General features: G+C 30.6%; 1 protein-coding gene across 4 annotated transcripts in view; it reads right to left on the reverse strand.

The window, feature by feature from the left end:
* LOC127701050 (H(+)/Cl(-) exchange transporter 7-like) overlaps positions 1–20,708 on the reverse strand; it is a 68,100-nt gene that overhangs the window by 36,667 nt on the left and 10,725 nt on the right. For 2 of the 4 annotated variants that reach the window (XM_052204825.1, XM_052204828.1), the window contains exons 2-7: positions 19,734–19,766; positions 7,302–7,469; positions 5,941–6,015; positions 5,237–5,302; positions 4,951–4,983; positions 2,254–2,389 (exon numbers count right to left, since the gene is read on the reverse strand). In XM_052204825.1, the coding sequence (XP_052060785.1) occupies positions 2,254–2,389; positions 4,951–4,983; positions 5,237–5,302; positions 5,941–6,015; positions 7,302–7,469; positions 19,734–19,766 (511 nt within the window). The remainder of the gene's footprint in view (positions 1–2,253; positions 2,390–4,950; positions 4,984–5,236; positions 5,303–5,940; positions 6,016–7,301; positions 7,470–19,733; positions 19,767–20,708) is intronic. The other 2 variants (XM_052204827.1, XM_052204826.1) reach the window with 2 other exon arrangements.

Genomic DNA, 20,708 nt, shown 5'->3' on the forward strand with positions numbered 1-20,708 from the left:
TTAATTTTGGACCCTTTGGACCTTAATGTGGACCAATTTGAAATCTGACCAATAATAAAAAATCTAAATACACAATTAGATTTGGAATATCAAAGGATCCCAATAATTAAATTTTTGACGAAATCAAACAAAGTTTAATTTTGGACACTTTGGACCTCAATTTAGAACAATTTAAAAACAGGGACAAATTTTCTAAAAACTAAATACACAGTTAGATTCAGCATAATAAAGAACCCCAAGTATTCAAGACTTTGAATTAAACCCCACTGAAATTGGTAAAGAAATAAGCAATTTACATATAGTATTAGAAAAGTGTTGTTTTTGGCCCCTTTTTCCTAAATGTTTAGGGCCACAACCCCAACATCAATCCCAACCTTCCTTTTTTGGTATGGAGCCTTGTGGTACAATTTTTAGAGATCCATAGACTAATATTCATGTTATTGTCCAGAAACCAGAAAGTCCTCATCATTTTGCTTTTTGGCCCCTAATTCATAAACAGTTTGAGCTATAACCCCCCAAACTAATCTCAACCTTCCTTTTGAGGTTTTACTTTAGTTTATAACAAGTTTATTTGCTCAAAGATACAAATAGGATCCGACACAAGTTTAAGCAACTTATGAAGTCTTCTCCTTTACATAATATAATTACAATTACAATTATTATACCTTACATATATTTCAAACAATTCTATTGGGTAAAATGTTCACGTGACATGGAATAATTCAGTTAATTTTCATTCAATTGCAAGGAAGAACGAATAACCCTAAAAATTTACACCAGTGTTGAATAACCCTATTATTCACCGGCGAATAACCATTTTAGTTTGTTGATTTGTACCCATGAAAATGACGTCACAGACGTAAATAAACAAAATGGCAACGTTCAAGTTACAGGAAGCCCATTGATCGAGAGAAGAGGTAATAAGGCTTTTGATGTGCATCTTGTGCTGATGATATCTCTAATAACGGTCCTTTTCAAGGCCATCAATATTTTACAAAAAGAATCTACCTTCGTTGTACATACGAGAATTCTAAGACACAAATTACATGTATTTTTAACATCAACTTGTGTTTGTTACTGACTCAAGTAAGGGTAAGTGCTATTACAATTATTCAAAAATGCCCTTCCACTGTTAGTTCGGTATAATAAAACAATTGTGGCCCCTTAGAAGCGATGAATATCCAAAACTGTTAACTCTTAAAAGTTATTTCACTTCCGGCTGCGCCCTCAGTGAAATAACCTTCTCGTGTTGACAGTTTTGCATATTCACCTTTTCAACGGGCCATAATTGTATATTATACAGAGCATGCACAGTTCAGTAGATCTATCTTAAATGTAATATCAAAATGGGGCATTTGCACAGTCTGGAAAAAAAATCTAACACAATTAACAAGAAAAAGAATAGAGAAATAAAAAAAAAATAAAAAAGTCAATGAACCATGACTGAGGGGGCAGGGCCAAACAATCTCCAAGGAAATGAGATGTGCCAATGCTAATACAACTGCATACCAAATATCATTGACCTACTTCCACTGGTTCTCTATAAACTGACCTAATCACAAACTAATACATTGTTGACGCCACCCCCGCCTCTGCCCCCGATACAGCATATCAATGTGTAGCTTTTGACTCCATTATCGCCAGACAATACACTGTTGACACAGTGATATGTCTCGCCTGTTGGCAGAAAATTTGAATAAGACAATCTGATGGACACCAACAATGCTAATTAATTAAAACTGCTTGACCATGACCTAGGGGGCAGGTCCTGGAAAGGGTCGACAAACTGAGATGTAATGATAGTAATGTCACTTTATAAAACATATCATTGTCTATCATAAGTAATTCCTATCAAACTAACTTCAGCAGAAAACTTAACATTGAAAATTGGTAATTAATAGAAAGTCATTGGACCATGACTTACGGGGTCAGGGCCTCAATATTGTCATCAAACTGATATGTACTGATAGAAATGTAACTTTATAGAAAATATCATTGATCTATCACTAGTATTATCAAACTAACTTAAACAGAAAACTTAACAATTTTTATGCCTACGAAGACAAAACTGCTCGTCGTTTGAAAAGCACTAACTAAGTCTCCCCTTCTAAAACTTTCTTTGTTGTCTCTGAAGTTACTAAAATAATAGTTTTATTCTTTGTATTTTTTTTCATATCTTTAATTTCTGGACTGTGGTCAATTTTTTTTTCTTTGCTTTGTGTCCTCATAATGCTATTGGTTCCAAAAGGATACAATCACTGAGATATTTAAATTTGATATGTGATATTTCTTCTACAATGCCATGAATGGCTGCTGCTAATAGAGCTGTTAATAAACCAATCCCTAACATAATAATCCATTTACTAAGCCAACCAAAAGTCACCCATCTCTGTAAACAGAAATACATGTTACATTATCATACATTTAACATCACCCATCTCTGTAAACAGAAATACATGTTACATTATCATACATTTAACATCACCCATCTCTGTAAACAGAAATACATGTAACATTATCATACATTTAACATCACCCATCTCTGTAAACAGAAATACATGTAACATTATCATACATTTAACATCACCCATCTCTGTAAACAGAAATACAGGTAACATTATCATACATTTAACATCACCCATCTCTGTAAACAGAAATACATGTTATATTATCATACATTTAACATCACTCATCTCTGTAAACAGAAACACATGTTACATTATCATACATTAATCAAAGAGCTTGATTGCTCTGAGTGATACAATCAACTTTGCTTCCACTGAGTCTGATATAAGTATTCTTTCTCAAAAATAATTCAACTGCACATGTATACCCTATTTGATTCAATATGAATATAGTTTTTCACTTTAAAAAATAACCAAAATAACTAAAAGTTAACAGTAAAAAAAAAACAAACCAAGTCCAATTACTAATAATACACAGACAAATTCAATTTTTTTCTTCTAAATTTTGCTCTGGACACTTTCTTTTGATTAGTACAAGTCTTTTATTCCATGAAGTTTTAACAGATTTTTACCCTTGACTTGAATGTAATAGTCTATCAACAGGTTATCTATTGATGGCTGAGTTCATTATTGATCTATCCCAATTTTTAACAAAACAGAAATAACAGCAAATAAACACACCAGATGATTACTTACATATTAAAACATGTTAAATGAATTTGACTTTTTTAAAAACATTTGATCAACATTGAGCAACAAGTGGTATGTAAGTTTTTTAAAAGCATTGATAATATGGAAGACTCCATTTGGGCTGAGGGGGTGTCCTACTTCTTATTCTATTACCCTGTTAACTACATTTTTCGAATAAATAATGCAACAACAATAACCCTAAATAGCGGATAAAAACACAGAAAGGATCCCTTCAGTTGCAAATCAATCAATGGCGTGGGGAATCCAGAGCAACCATTTATTCTAAAAGCCTCTCAACGTCAAGAAAATTAAGCATGCGCACAACCGTTTGAATTATGTTTTGATTGAGGACAACATGTCAATTGTGGTTCCCCATTTCTTAATGGAAGTTCAATATCAAAGTTTCATTAAGTTACATGATACATGTAGGAACAACACCACTTCAGTACTTATCTGACTGAACATTTTTATTTCTGAACCAGTCTTGTATTTTAACAAAACAGTGGAATTCCCACTCTGATGTGTTGTTAAATTTATAAAATCCTAAATATAGATACTGCTTAATACTGATTTTCCGTATTGTAAAATAAATGCAAATAAAAAAGGGAGTTATCAAAACATGAGGATTATGAGAAGAAAATTAAGGGAAAGTTGTTTAAATTCAATCTGTTTGTTTGTTTGTTTTACTCTTTAAAACTCTTCAGAATCTGAGTTGTTCCTTAATATAAAGCACAACACGGTTGACGTGAGAGCCTTGGAAAGGAGTCAATCCTAAAAGTCTACAGATTGCTAGACAGCAATAGTATCCCAAAAATAACCCATCTCTGAAAAGAAAAATACATATGTTACTGTGATGAAAATTAGCAGGGGTCCAGCAGCCCATGGCCCCAAAAACTTGAGCTGGGCTACTAAGTTTTTCTTATTTTTTGCTTGATCATACAACACTTGGCCACGAAAATTATTAACATGACAGTTTTAATTCCCATCACTGATGTTACATTAACTGGCTAACAAATGTAATTTACACCATTATTTGAGGTATTTTATAAACCGTTAAAATTGAAAATTGATAGCGATTAAAAAATTCACATACAGATGTTGTAAATCTTATATGGGTACCAATAACTGTTAGAGGAATGATCTGAAACACAACACAACCTTTTCAATAGAATGGGTTGAGTAGCTTAACTTCCTTCAGTTGAACTTATTGAGTCTTTTTCCTCAATATTGTAATATGTAACAGCAAAGGTGAACAATTAACTCACAAATAATTAGTTTCTTGTAAATAAGAAATGACACATGTTCAAAATAAAGTAATGAAATGGTTGATTATAAATTCAAATTATTTTAGATAATTTTACATGTGCACACATAGACTCACATTGACTTGTGTTATAAATTCAAGTAAGGTCATCAATTTTCCCATTTTGAATGGTTTCACATTTTGTCATCATAGTGTTTTTCAATTTTGCTATTATTGAAGGCCATACCATGACCTGTACTTGTATCTGTAAACATCCTTACTCTTAGGTTTTTGTAGGGTAGATGTCTCATTGGCAATCATATTACAACTCCTTATTCTTATATTGTGTAGAATTTGTTGAATATCAGGATGTATTGTTTTATTTCATCACGATGATAAACCCAGTATGGAATGATAATGGATGTATTAGTGATAGCAATAGCTCACACTTCCATTTTGAGTTACAGAACACAAATATAAAAATATTACAAATGAAAAATATATGTAACAAAAATCAAGTTAAACAAAACAAACAAACATAGAATAATTTACTTTTACACCTCTTCCACCAAATTCATGATGTATCTAAAAAAGAATGTCATTTCTATATTTCTCCAGGCATAGAATGCCAGCTAGTGAAAACCAAACACATTTAATTTATTTTATAAAGACACTTGAAAACTCTTGTATACATAGATCATAAAAAAAAAGACGATTTAATAATATCCAAAATTTGACTAATTTGTGTGACAAATAGTTCTTTTAATACTAACAATTAGTGAATGAATTAATCAATATAAAATTGATTTGTGTTCTGTTGGTCATATGTCATCCATACCTTTGATCTGTACTGGTCTCTGTTTTTAATATAGAGAACATTTTCACAGATGTCATAATTCAGACTCTGAAAAATAATTACAGAAAAAATAAAATAACTTGATACCATTTCCATTTAGGAATAGATTTCCTGAAGAAAGATATACATACTAAGTTTCATAGTTTCTAAAGAACAGGTCTTTTTTACAGCACTGTGAATTCAATAAATTTGGCATGCATTTTTTATTGCAATTATGGTCTATGACTGAGGGAGAGTAACCCAAATAATTCAGTCCCTAACCGTAATTTATCTCTCTTACTACCAAAATTGATCTCTCCTACTTGTGAGGGCCTGAATTCCTACCACAGTAAAAAGTCTTCACAAATCCTGGATTTTGTTTGGTGCCCAATCAGCAGTCAGCTAAATTTTATCAAGATAGATAAATCCTGAGCTAATTCCAAACGATTGACTGACAATTTTTTCATTGTCTATGCATTCAGGCGTTAATGTAGTAATCGTGGATCAGGGGACTATAACAACTGAATTTTTCGTGTTAGAGGAAGTTGAACATTATATTCAAGTCACAATTTCAAACAAAACCAAACTTTGTCAAATTCTTTAATCTCAAAGACTACTATAAAGATCCATGAACTGAATTGAAGAAATTCATTTGATATTTGTTTGGAACAAAATCTATTATGTGCTACCAATCTTTGTTTACTAACCTCCCATTTTGAAACTAGCCTCTTTCTGAACTTTGGTGCTTCAATCCCATACTGCTTCAGTCTCTTCTGTATATCCTGTAATAATAATTAATGGTACTTTAGTAGAGTTTAATATTTTAATATACCACCAATTACAAGTAAAAAGTTTGTCTTCTTTCGTTATGGGAAAGACTTGATGATGAGGGAGGATTAGAGTTCAAAGTCTAGTGGAAAATATTCATGAATATCATTGATTGATTGATTGTTGATTTACATAAATATCAGGACAAATATTTGTTAATGTGATATGAGTTGTACAAAACAACACCATGAGCTGGACTTTGAACAAGTTAGTTTACAAGGTAAGAGTCCACAGGAAGGCATGTCACCAACCCAGAAACATTATTCCAATTCCAAGCAGAATACTTTTGCTATATTTAATCCACAGTTTCACTTTTCCCAACCTCAATGATTTCTAAAACTTGAGGCAAGCAGGATTATCACGAGTCCATGAAGGCAGAAAGGAGAATTTTACACTTTTACTCGCATTTTGCATTTAAAAAATGGTAAACTGTTCTGGCCATATTTCACATTACTGTTATTTGGTCATTTGTCGAAACACTGAGTTTATATTTCAATCCTATTAAATACAACAACTATAAATTAATTTAACACATTTTCAATATTTGATAAGAATAAAAAACATACTAGGACTTTATATCAAAACATTAACTCTGGAACAACAAATATAAAAATCATAAAAAAGAAAAATTTTCTTCATATAACACAGTTCATGAAATTTTGTAAAAATCTGATAAACAAATTTTAGTTATTGAGAAGCATGCTTGGACAAATGGATAAACAGATGGACAACAGTATACTAAAACACATTCATTGTCAGTGGACAAAATAAATGGAGAATGTGTCTATGGGCACAGATGCCCCCACTTGTAAATATGCATGAGTCAACTTCCACAAGCAAATGCAGGATTCACGTTGTTAAGACCCTTTTGAGATTAAAAGCATTGTGTATAAGTTTCCTAACATATGGTTGACGCAAACTAAAGTTCGAGAATGGAAACCAATTTTGGGGACGTACAGGACAGACAAGGGTAACTAACACTTAATGCCCCCTCGCCAACGGCAGGGGCATAAAAAGTGTTTACACAAAATAAGGTAATAGGACAGTAGAATAATTCTGTATCTACATGTACTAGCATACTTGAATAATGATTTTCATATTTCAAAGGGTAAAACAAACACTCCAAAAAATTATATACAATGCATTGTATTGATTTGTCCCTGGTAAAGTCTGATTACATGAATAATTAAATAATTTACTAAACAATCTTCCATAGACCCAAGTAAAAAAAACTACTCACTCTGAACTTTGAGGATAATAATGCTGTAATACTGTTGTGCGTAAGTGTGTCACTTGTGTCGGCCATTTGACCTTTAAGCTCATTCTCAAACTGCAGAATGGTTGTTTCATCACAAGGGAGTTCATCATGAGCATCATGGTAGGTTTCAGCAACAGGTGTCACTGTAAACTATAAAATAAAATCCACAACAAGGTTATAAATATTAATACTAAATTAATATGATTTCAAGAAAACAGATAGCCCATCTTCAAATTGAATGGTTGGAATATTTTCTATTTCACTGCAGTTGCTTTATACGTGACCTGCATTTCGCAGTTTCAGAATTTAATGCATTCGGAGTATTATATTTCAAAAGCGTACACCAAACCACTGTGATTGGCTTACATACAATGTCCCAAACTATTGAAATTTAACCAATGATTTGACGATATTTTCATTTTGGGGTGCGAAAAAGAGGTTACCCAGGGTCTTTTAGATTCTGCAACGGCGAATTCGGAAAGATTTCCTTTTGGACCTGTTGATGGAATAGGCATAGCCATACATGATGGGAGTTCATTAGGAAGTCTTGCCAAAACATTCTTGTTCAATAAGTATTAGGAAAGGATTAAGCATTTCTAATAAGCACAGTAAGTTGTATGTATGTATTTTCTGACATTCATTTGATACAAAAGATTGTACTTGCTCATGTAGGTCATATAATGAAAATGATGAATAAATTTCTGCAAAAAACAGCAAAGACTTAACTAGACTAGATTAAAACTAAATTATATAACATACATATAATAAAATTTAAATAATGATTCGTTGAAAAAGTCTAAAAACATTAAATCATGGTTTATATAAGAAATAATCCAAAAAATATATAATGGCTAAATTATCACAATAGTGTCCAATTAATCACATTTCAGGTTTCAGAGAAAGAAAATATCACATGACATGTAGCTTTCTTAAATGCTTCAGGTTGTTAAACATGTTAAGTTTGTTTTAACAAGAAATAGCTTTCCAATTTATGTATATATGTATAGATAAATAGGATATAGGTCAGAGAGGTTGATATAACACTCAAACTGTTATCCTGAGAAAAACATTGTACTTTAACCAATTCTATGAACACATGTGTACTTTACAAGTTTTTGAAAAAAAAAAAACAACTTTGACCTTTGACACCTAATTTATAAAATAAGTGCAAGAAATACAAAATGATTAATTAAATAAATGAAAACCAAACCCATTAATTTTGTAGTTTAAACAGAAATGACAAATTAAGATACAAACAACATAATCACTATACTTTTAGCAACCTAAATTCAATAACACTTACAACAAAATCAATGTTTTATCAGTCACTGCAGAGAAACAAAAAACAACACAAAAATTTGATTATATACGAGATAAGATATCTGTCATTCACTATAGATATGAATATTCATGAATCCACACCAAAGTTAAAATTTCATTAGCCACAATTTATATGTAAATAACAGTAATCTGAAATGTTTTTGCTAATTTTATTTCTTCTCTTTCTTTGTGACAGGCAACCTTGAAAATTATATAACTTACAACTGAACAGTTACATCAACATTTGGCTTTTTTTTAAAGCTTCTTTCTTGCAAAAACAAAGCATGCAACATATATTTTTCAAGTAAAAGACGGATCTACTTCATTATGAATGTAAAAAAAGAATAATGCTACAAAAAGAAATTTTTTTTTCAGCATAACCAAGGTGTACATGTATATGCTAACCACAGATTAAAATGTTCAACAAAGTAAAAAAAATTTACAGACTAATGTATGCAGACTTTGCCAAATCAACAAATCAAAGATCTCTAATATACAATTTATCTTTAATCCAGGAAAGTTGAACCCAGAAAAAAATGAAATCCCAGTATTCGTAGTACCTAATTTTGACTAAAAAAGACATACATTGTACTATATTATCCATCCAACTACAAAACCTTGTATTACAGTATTTAATATCATCTGTAAAATAACTATATCTACAAATTAATCTTATGGTAACAATTCTTTTTTGGAATAATTCTGATGATTTCAAAATTTCAAAATTTTGCTTAATGAAGGGAGATAACTCTTATTATTTAGCTTTATAAAATCAAGGATTTGTATATATAGTAAGACTAAACAAATCCTTGATAAAATAATATACTGTAAATTCACTATTTCTTATATGAAGAAAGAATATTAAAAGAGTAACTACATTATTTCTTTTCATTTTCTGATAACATATATGTAAGCCTCAGATCTGTGTACGGCCTCAAATCTGTGTCCGTTTCTCAAATCTGTGCCCCATCGTGACGTCAATCGCTAATCTATGTCTGTTAAAATAGTAACGGCCTCAAATCTGTGTCCTTTCCTTAAATCTTTTTCCAGTTTGTTTCGCCATGCACAAATTTATGCCCGTCTAATAAGTACGGCCTTGTAGGATTTTTGTTTTATTAAGTCATTTCCAATAATTCAATGTTAAGTTGGGGTGGTGTTCTCCATGTGTGTGCTTGAAATTTTTACATGCATGTGTAATTATTGTATGTAGATGTAGGAAGATGTGGTATGAGTGCCAATGAGACAACTCTCCATCCAAGTTACAATTTATAAAAGTAAACCATTATAGGTCAAGGTACGGCCTTCAACACGGAGCATTGGCTCACACCGAACAGCAAGCTATAAAGGGCCCCAAAAAATTACTAGTGTAAAACCATTCAAACCGAAAAACCAACGGTCTAATCTATTTAAAAACGAGAAACGAGAAACACGTATGAACTACATAAACAGACGACAACTACTGTAATCAGATTCCTGACTTAGGACAGGTGCAAACATTTGCAGCGGGATTAAACGTTTTAATGGTACCAAACCTTCTCCCTTTTCTGAAACAATAGTATAACATCACAACATAGAAAAACACACTATAAAATATCAATTGGAAGGCTTAACTCAATCAAAAAACGTAAACATTTTATTAGTATAACTACAACATTTTCATATTGTTTGCTTTTCCTGATCCCGTTAATTGTTCTGTAGTAATTATCATTACTTCCCTTTACTCATTACGTCTTGAAATATAAATTAATAAACAACCTGAGACAAAATGACATCTGTATACAAGCAACTAAAGATACATGTACGGCCGTAAACAATGAATCAAACCTATTCTGTATCGTAAGCTATAAACACATACACCTATTTACAAACGTTTTGTTCAATGTTTCAATGTATAGATGTCACATAAAATGTTTAGGGTATAATTTATTGTGTTTAACAACGACATTTTGTGCCACTATCTTAATTATTAAAAAAGTTTTGGTTTTTTTTCTGGTGAAACTATTCCAGTTTCAAATCTATGTATTTTTTAAAATCCATTGTGTACCATGACATCAACATTCAACAACCACAACATAATTCAGTGTACAAATTATTGGCATAACGAGCATACATGTTACTTTCAAGATTGAAACTACACATTTTTTTTTACTTGATTACGTCTTGCTATGTCTTACGTCACCACATTTCGATAAAGGACATAGATTTGAGACAATGCAGGACATAGATTTGAGACAACAAAAGACATAGATTTGAGACAATAAAAGACATAGATTTGAGACAACAAAGGACATTAATTTGGAACGTCTATGACGCAATATTAAAAAGGACATAGATTTGCGGAAAGGACATAGATTTGAGGCTGGACATAGATTTGAGGCTTACATATATATATCTTATATGCTTTGTATCAATCTGATGAATTTAGCCCTTTTCAACTGATTTCATAGTTTCTTCTTGTCGTACCTTTAACAGATGCGGATCCAGGATTTTGAAAAAAGAGACAAAATTTGTAGTGAAACCGGTAAAAAGTCTGGATTAACCATAAATGAAGCTCCATAAGGAGGGGCAGGCCCCCCTCTGTTTACACCACTGTCCCAGGTTAGGGGGAGGTTTGGCACAAGTAAACATATTTAAAGCCGCCACATTCTGTATATGTCTGTCCCAAGTCAGGAGCCTGTAATTCAGTGGTTGTCGTTTTTTGCTGTTTATCATATTATTGTTTTGAAATCAGGCCTTTAGTTTTTTTGTGTGAATTGTTTTACATTTGTCATTCTGGGGCCTTTTATAGCTTACTATGCGGTATGGATTTTGATTATTGTTGAAGCCGTACAGTGACCTATAGGTGTTAATTTCTATCTCATTAATGGTCTCTTGTGGAGAGTTGTCTCACATGATGCATTTGAATAGACTTTGTCATTTCTGGGCCTTTTATAGGCAATTCAGTTATGTGTACAACAATGTCTGAATTTGACACTAACTATTTGACATGAAGCTATAAGTACCAATTTAAACCCTAATAAATCAGTTAATGATCGACACATCAAAACATCTACACATGTTGGAAATAAATAAATCATGATATCTTAACAAATTAATCCAGACCTTTCCAATGACCATCTAACTCTTACAGAAATATTGATGAGTGTGCAATCTACAGAGAAAGGTTCACAATTAAAATCAGCAAAACAAAACCCCAAGAGACATTGTGATGTGAAATTAACAAACTTTTATTATCTGGCCTACTTATTTATTTATAACACTCATAATCTAACATGATATTCTATATTACTTGTTTAATAAAATATATCATTAAGATACATTAATAGCATCCAAATGTCATACAAATGATCTTTGACATTAGTAATACTTTTTATTCTCAGCTTATTAATTCATTGCTAGGATCACTTTCTAAACATTCCTTTCATGTGTTTTATGTTTATACATACTGTAAGTATTAGATAAAAACATAAGGGTGTTAGTCGGATAGGGTATATCTAATTTACACCAAGATATTATGGTTAAAGCAAAAGGATAGATTTTAATAATTAATATCAGCAACTATTTCATGGTACATCAAGATAAATTTGAAATCTTCCATTAACTTGAATGCCAACCTAAATTTATACCTGGTTTACCTTAAGAAATCAGAAGCTTTCATATATCATTCATTAAAGTGAAAATGTAGCCCCATCTATTGCAGCAATCAAATGTAGTGTCAAGCACCATTTTTTGGCCAGTAACATGGCCTTGATTACAAGCACTGTAGATTCACACTAAATTCATACAATGACTGAATTACTTTTCAACCCTGTAGTAAAAACAATTAAGTGCATTCAGCTTTCGTGTTTTCATTTTATTTAACCCTAGTTTTGATCCATCTTATCAAAAATATTTATTACAAACATTATCTACCTATCAATTGAGCACAGGACTTCAGTGTTATCCAGAAAGCTCTCCCCAATAATGACGTATATTTATTAACTGAATTTACCCCTGAAATAATTATGCTAAATTATTATTGTGTTCCTAGATGACTGCACACCAATGAAAGTAAATAATGAGGGGATAGTGACAGGAACCATCACAGATGACCACGCTCAAATAAATATGTAAATTAAGTAATTTCAAAATCTTGGTTATTCCATTTAAACATTTAGTCAATATTTACAGATGGTAGAATTTTTCAACTATAATGTGTACTTCATCCTCGCCATCTTTAAAAGATTATTATCTGAGACCTATAAATAACTATCTGACATATCTATACCTAAAACAAACATGTATTTTGAATTTTATTAAAAATATCTTTAAAAAAGATTTTCAAAAATCTTTTTTCAAATAAAATAGGAAACATATGGGTAGTTGTTATGTTTTTAATAAACATATTACATTTCTAATTCAATTAGTTTGTAAATCTATGGCCTCTTGTTTTTATTTTTTAAAATCTTTCAACTTGACATTTAATAATAATTTCCAAAAAAAACAATATTTTTCATGAATTACACAAATCTGAGAATTCTTAACCTTTTCCTGATCATAGACAGAGTTATTTCAAACATACCGTAATATTTGAATCCGTTTTACAAAATGTTACTTCCTTCTTAGGTCGCAATTTCATTATTTAACAAATTAAATTTTCTTTATTTATAAAATGCACACCTTATTAAAAGTTTACTAATTTATTCAATCTGTGACGAACTTTTTAATCTTTTCACCCTTTAAGATATAATAAGATTATTAGTTAAGAATATTATATGGTCATACATTATACCCACAGAGCAACATACAAGGTACGTATTGTGTTTATGTTTTGTTTTATAACTGCATTACACTTTCAAATTGATTTTGGTTTTCATGGCTGCATTCTATACAAAATCAATGATATGAATTCTTATTAACATCATCTCTTTTAACTTTTAAAGAAATGTCTATTTTTCTGTGACTGAACCAAAACATTTGTGTTCCAGTTTGTTCAAGACTGCATAAGTGAAGCAAGGTTTGATAAGGTTAATGTTATAATATGTTAATTCACTTTTAATACTCAGTTAAATGACTTTGATGTTAAGTTTTTTTCTATTTTGAAATCAACTGAACTTGATTTGAGCTTCTGATTGACCTTGAAGTTAAAGAGTTCATTTAAATTCCATCTTTTCTATTATGGCCATCTGGGACCAAACAGGATTGATGGAAGCATTAATATAAATAAATAAGCATAAAGATATTATGTCAAACTAACACTCTACTATAACTACAATTTGTCAGATACCTACTAGCCGGAAAGCTTATTTCAAGAAAATATTTTTATGTCTTACCAATTTTTTTAATTTTTTCCCTGGCCCTAACCAATTTTTACAAGTCACTCGACTCATGGCTAGTGGTTTTTGGCACAGACTATTTGAATGATGAAAATAAGCAACAAATATTCTAAATCAGACTTATTTCATTTCAATTACATTTAATATACTGTCAGTTAAAAAAATATTAGACCGATTCAACGAAGTTTGTAAATTAATCAACTTAACCCTATACTTATGTGAAATCGGCCATACAGACTTTTCTATTATATATATCATGTCAAACTCTACTCCAATCAGATCTGGAAGCTGAAATTAAAAAGTCTGGTTACCATTTAATACAATGCTTATTGCATCAAGTCCTGTCAGTATACTGCTACTTAGGGATTGAAAATGTAATAATTGACTCTATAGTTTTTCTTCAAGAAAATGTTGTTCTACAGGAGTGATCTGATAAAAAAACATCTACTAAATATATCTTTTAATAAAAGCAAACATAATTTCATATATTTTTCTTGTATGATTTTAAATTTCATTTAAGGACATTGTTTCCTTTGTTCTTAATATCTCAAAGTGGTAGGGCCAATTATCCCTGCATCTATTTCGCACCACAGCTATTTTCAAAGTCTTTTGATATTTACAGAAATTTAAATGGAACTAATACAGGACACATCTAATTGTAGTAGGAAGCTGTCATGCTCTTACATCAGGATAAATAATCATAGATACATTAGTGTCTTAAAGGACAGACATGTAGGCTCATGTTTGAGTGAAAAAAAAATTTGAAGGGGTCTTTTACAATACCAACAAATGCATTATTGTATACAGCCTTACACAAAGTTATAGTATTGCACACATTTTAATATTTTAGAAATTCAACATGAAAAAAAATGTTAAAAAGTCTTTAAAACCAGTGAACCTTGAAATTTGGTAACATTGGGAACAATATTAAGTCAGGTCCCTAAGAATTCATTTGCATATTATATTGTACAGATGTAAAAAAAAAAATCAGTTAGACTGACTGATTGTTGCTTGCTTAATGTCCAGTGTCAAATATTTCATGAATATTTAGGAAGAAAACCAATCAGTTTGAACACAGGTTGTTGCTTAATTAATGTCTAGTGACAAATACTTCATGCATCATACAGGAAGAAGACAGATCAGTCTGACAATCTGGTTGTTGCTTGCTTTTTTTTCTAGTGGTAAATATTTCATGCATTTTCAGGAAGAAAATAAATTAGTTTGACTGACAGATTTATGCTTGATTCAACTCTAGTGGCAAATATTTCATGCATATTCAGTAAGAAAAAAAATCACTTTCTAACAACTGAACATGATTGACTGTGTAGATTTATATTGGATGGCAAGTAAATATTTGCTATTTTGGAAAGAATAAAGAAATCCAAAGCATAAAAGGTTTCTGGTTGTTCTAAACTAGTGAAGAAAAGGAAAAATTAATCACTCCATCCATTATTTTCTTCTTTTACTAGATTGATTGGTGTTAAGGCCACTTTCAGCACTTTTGTGCTATTTCATGGAAGTCAGTTTTTATTAGTGGAGGAAGCCGGAGTGCCTAGAGAGAGCCCCTGACCTTCAGTAGGAAAACTAACAATCCTTATGAATTAAGATTGGAGTCAAGCGCACCTGTCACATGCAGGATTCAAACTCACAACCTCAGTGTTGACAGGCTAGTGATACAGTAGTTCAACCACTTAGACCACTCTGCCATCTTTAAGGCCCTTCTTTTACCAGAGATAAGACCATTATTTCTTTACTATTATCAGATTTTCATGGCAGTTTAGCTTCAGAAACTACTGAAGCTTTCGAAATTTAAATTTTCTCAGAAGATATTCATTCTTATAATGGTTCAATACTTTATTTTATATATAATTTCAATGATTTATTAGGAAAAACCAAACTTATTTTTCTGAGTAAATTTCTACTGTACAAATTTCTAAACTAAATACTAAGACGAATGATGAAAAGAAAGAAGAAAAACACACTGATGATAGAAAAGTTATAAAACCTACATTATAGAAAGAAAAAGAAAAATAACATACCAATGGAAGTTCTTCTACTAGTTTCGTAAAATTTTTGTTAAAATCCATAATTCAAAACAATTGTTCATATTACTAAACACAATCTATCACACAAATCAACACCATGACAAATTACCACACTCCTTCCCCTTGGACATTGTCACTGTACTTCATTTTTTTCTAAAAAGTCGATCAGTGATCTTAAATAAGTTTATACAGTTGTTTTATACCAGGTAATTAAAAAAATATCCTTGATGGAAGTTATGATTTTCAAACATTAAGCACATGAAATGCACTTTCTATTCTAAATCTTGATAATTTTCCAAATGGATCAAAACTGGCACAGTAAGATTATACTTTTTGTATTTACATACAAATCACAAACTCCCTAAAGATTAACTTGAATCTTCCACAGATGAAATTGAAAGCTTTTTATTTATACATCCAATAACCTGAACTATTTTTCACAGTATCTGTAATTTACATATCTTCTTTAATATAAACACAGCTCAAAGAAATCTACTATGCTTTTCCATATGTTAATACTGTAAAATTTAAATGATTGCAAATGTTTCAATCATTTCATCTTTAATAAAATAAATAACAGAAAACTATGCCTTCAAATATTCCACCAGCTTAGAAAATACCACAAATTTATGTTCTATTCTCGAGCTAAATCAGTTGAAATTCAAGCAGTAATACTTTTTTTAGCAAGCACAACAGTGTATAAAGTTCTTATTCTAACATAGAATTATGAAGTGCAACATATTATTATATATATTATAAATATAATAAGCCACACAATAAACTTGTATTTGAATAATATATCTTTTTAAGTTCAATCCTTTATTTGGTTTTGTTAGAAATTATTGAAAGCAGCAACCAATAGTTCTGAAGTATAATGGTAAATTAAAATATTCCTAACTTTTTAATATTTTCCTATTTAATAATCACAATATAAAGCAACAATTCAACCTCCCAACTTTAACAAACTTCAATCTTTATCCAACTAATTGGCACTTTCTTTTCCAAACACAATGGATTTATTCTGTTTTCCATTTAAATAATGAACACTAGCAATTTTCACACAATAAACTTTGAGCTGTGAAATACATTACCTTTTCTGTGAGTTCTAGTTCAAAGTTTACCCTCAATTGTTTCTGGGACTGTAGAAACATAGTACAATGCATAACACTTGGGTATTGCTCTTATAGATCAATCATTACTTTTCATTTCAAACAAATACTATTGGCAATTCTGACGTTAAAAAGAATAATAATATGGTACCAATGAACTTCTTATTCAAACTAACTACATAAAAACAGATCAATTCTCACCGATGTTTGGACAATATATAAAAAATTCAAAACTTTTTTCACTTACTTTTCCGCCATCCATTAGTACCAGATAAGAATTTATCTGATATTTTCTCACTTTCTAATGCCTACTTTAGGTCTCAAATGGCAGACTGTATATAAACTAGGGAAATTATAAAGCATTTTATCACCTTCTTACTAATTCTAAGTGACCTATTATTCTCATGCCTAATAACATTTTTGATATCATTTGACAAGCCAAAAATTTACTGGGGTACTTTCAAGAGTAATAGAAATACCTAATTTTTATCTATAATGTAAATAAAATAATGTTCTTTTATATCAAAACAAGATTATGTATTTATACATACATAGATATAAGAAGATGTGGTATGAGTGCCAATGAGACAACTCTCCATCCAAGTCAAAATTTATAAAAGTAAACCATTATAGGTCACAGTACGGTCTTCAACACGGAGCCTTGCATTTTGCATACAACTTTGGCTCGTTGAACTGTAACTGAAAATCAAAAAATAATGCATAAATCTCCTTTATTCTCTGAAATATTACTGATTGCATTCTTCCAAATTAGGTAAAAATTTGTATACATGTAGAAAGCACATAAAATTAGTTAAATCTTTCAAATCTACAATTTCAAATCAATAGATTTTTCTTAAAAAAATAAATATGTTGTTGATACATAAATTTCTGTTTCAATGATGTAATACAGTATACATTATTCAAAATGGTTTCTAGGTGAAATAGTACCACAAAATATCGAAATAAGTGCAACCTCATTGCAATGTATGCCTTAAAACATTGACTTTTTATGTTTTTCACTACCAACTAGGTAACAGAATGGTTGATAGACCAAAAACGAAGTTGTTGACCATATGATTATCCTTAAACTAAAACATTTTACAGATATTATATTCTAAATGGATTAAAACACGAGTAAGAAGTACAAAAAAACTTTTCCTTTAACTGAAACATTTTTACGGATACTGATTATTCTAAATGGACTTAAATCAATAAGCAAAAACATTGTACAATCTAAGTCCAAAAACATAATATCAAACTGACATTGAAGGATAAACTTTACAGTACATGTATGTAAACATGCATTATCATTATCATGCAGCATTGTTATTTTTTAATCGTGCATAGTTTGCATACAATATACATGTAAATGCACGTTATCGATGCTACAGAATGTATATATTAACATGCACCTGTCACATTCATGTCTGTACAAAATGTACTTTAATGCAAACTTTCTACTTGACAACATCAAAAGCATTGCAAGGTCATGTAATTATTTATCTGTGTCTTTTATATCAAGGGTAACTGTAATCACAATATAAAGCATAAACTTATTTGGTGTGGTTTATACATGTATAACCACACTGATTTGGTGTGGTTATATAGTTCTGATTCTATGAATATCACCTCAAATTGAAATCTTCCATCCCCATTACCAGTATTGTTACCTGAAGAAAACATTTCCAGACGTTTTCTCAATGTCTATTTTAAATTATTGACGTTTTTTGCTATTTAAATAAAACAGGGAAAAGATTTGTTCAAATTCATGGTGTTGCTACTGTATCTGTTCACTTTTTTGGAAGTAGTTTAACAAATAAACATATAAACATAATTCAAGTCACTTATTGTGGACTCTATAAGTGTTGTCTGTCAAAATATATACCTTCCTGGGATATGACCACCCAATAATAAAATGTCATTGGGCTCTTAGAGCCATGGAATTATTTTAAAATATATTTCCCAATTTCATACATTGACTACTTAATCCTTAGAAGTTATTGTAACTAATTAATTTCTAAGATTCTAGCATTTTTGTGCTTTATATTATGAATACAGTAAATATCTCAATCCGAAGTAACATTAAAGGTAAGTTTATACATGTATAAAGAATATCAAGTGATTGAACATCTTAATTCCAGTCCTGATATTCCCTGTGACCCAAGGACTACAGAATACTATTGAAGGTCAGTGTTCTCACTAAGATGAATCCATGAGTCCTGGACTCAAGAAAATCTCTCTGGACTCACAATTTTCTGAGCTATTTACTACAAAGATATATCAAGAATGCACAATGTTGAGTCCAGATATTATTTTATAATGAAAGTTAAATAAATCTTAATTTGAAGTAGCAATGACATTGTTATCTTTTCTCATTGTTGGACTCTCCACAGGGCATGGTAAAAAATGGTCAGTTCCTGGGCTCCCCTCCATAAATCCTTAGTGAGAACACTGGAAGGGTTTGTATAAAATATTATGCAGAAGTGCATGACAATTTCACTATGAAAAAACAACATCAAAGAATATCCTCATCCATTTAGTTAGTCTAAATTCTGTCAGCAGTGTAAACATGCTCTATTAATACAAGTATTGCATGCAGTTTATATCGGGTACTGTTTTTCTTACCTGGCGGTCCTTCACACAAACTATATGGACTTGCTAAGAAGAAATACATATCTATAAAACATATGAAGTATGGCACAAAATATATACACTGAATTATAGTACATTACTACTCAGATCTTTACAATGTACTGTCATCAAATGCTCATTCTGTATTAAATGTAGAAAAGAACATACATTTTGATAATTGGTGACTGTACCCTTTATAAATCTTTTCTTTTGGATTTGTAAACTGTAGCTGGAACACTTTCTGCTATCTTTGTATGTATTTTGTACAATGTCAAATCACTTTTCATCACAATCATTTAGCATGTTTAGAGGTGTAAAATAAGTTTTATTCTTGTGCTAACATTTCAATAGCTATTACTGTGGCCTTTTTCAGCTGCAGTATAAAAACAATATTGTCAGAAAAACATCAACTTTTTTGTAATTGAAACAAAACAGTTGAAAAGCTCTAAAAGCATTGCCCTTCCCCAATTTCTAAGCGTCATACAAAATAGTTGAGCAAAATTTTTAATCAGTTCAACTAATGCATTTTTAGCTGTGAATATTTAAGTAAGATAATATCCATTTAAGTGAATATTTCAAATTACATACATAAGGTTAAATAATTATTTAAAATTAGACAAAGTGATGCCGCCAGCAAAGTGAAAACTTCCAAGCATTCAAATTGTAGAAGGAGTTATCTGGAAACACTTTGTACCTCTTATGCAAGTAAATAGTCTAAAAATTCATAAGGGTTCTGCAGAACCAAGTGTCTCGCCTACTTTTGCTGTTGTCTATGTTTTCAGTGTGATAGGGGAATGCACATAATAGATTTACAGTTAATGAAATAAAACGTTTGAAATGTATGAAAAAAGTTACGCTAGTAAAAAATGAATACAGTATGCAATCAAATCTACAGATTTAGCAAAGAGTTGAAACATAAATTCATTGAATGAACAAATGATAAAGAAGATAATTTTTACATTTTCCTCT

This window comes from Mytilus californianus, unplaced genomic scaffold (genome assembly GCF_021869535.1).
Source record: "Mytilus californianus isolate M0D057914Y unplaced genomic scaffold, xbMytCali1.0.p SCAF_5, whole genome shotgun sequence".
Lineage (NCBI taxonomy): Eukaryota > Metazoa > Mollusca > Bivalvia > Mytilida > Mytilidae > Mytilus > Mytilus californianus.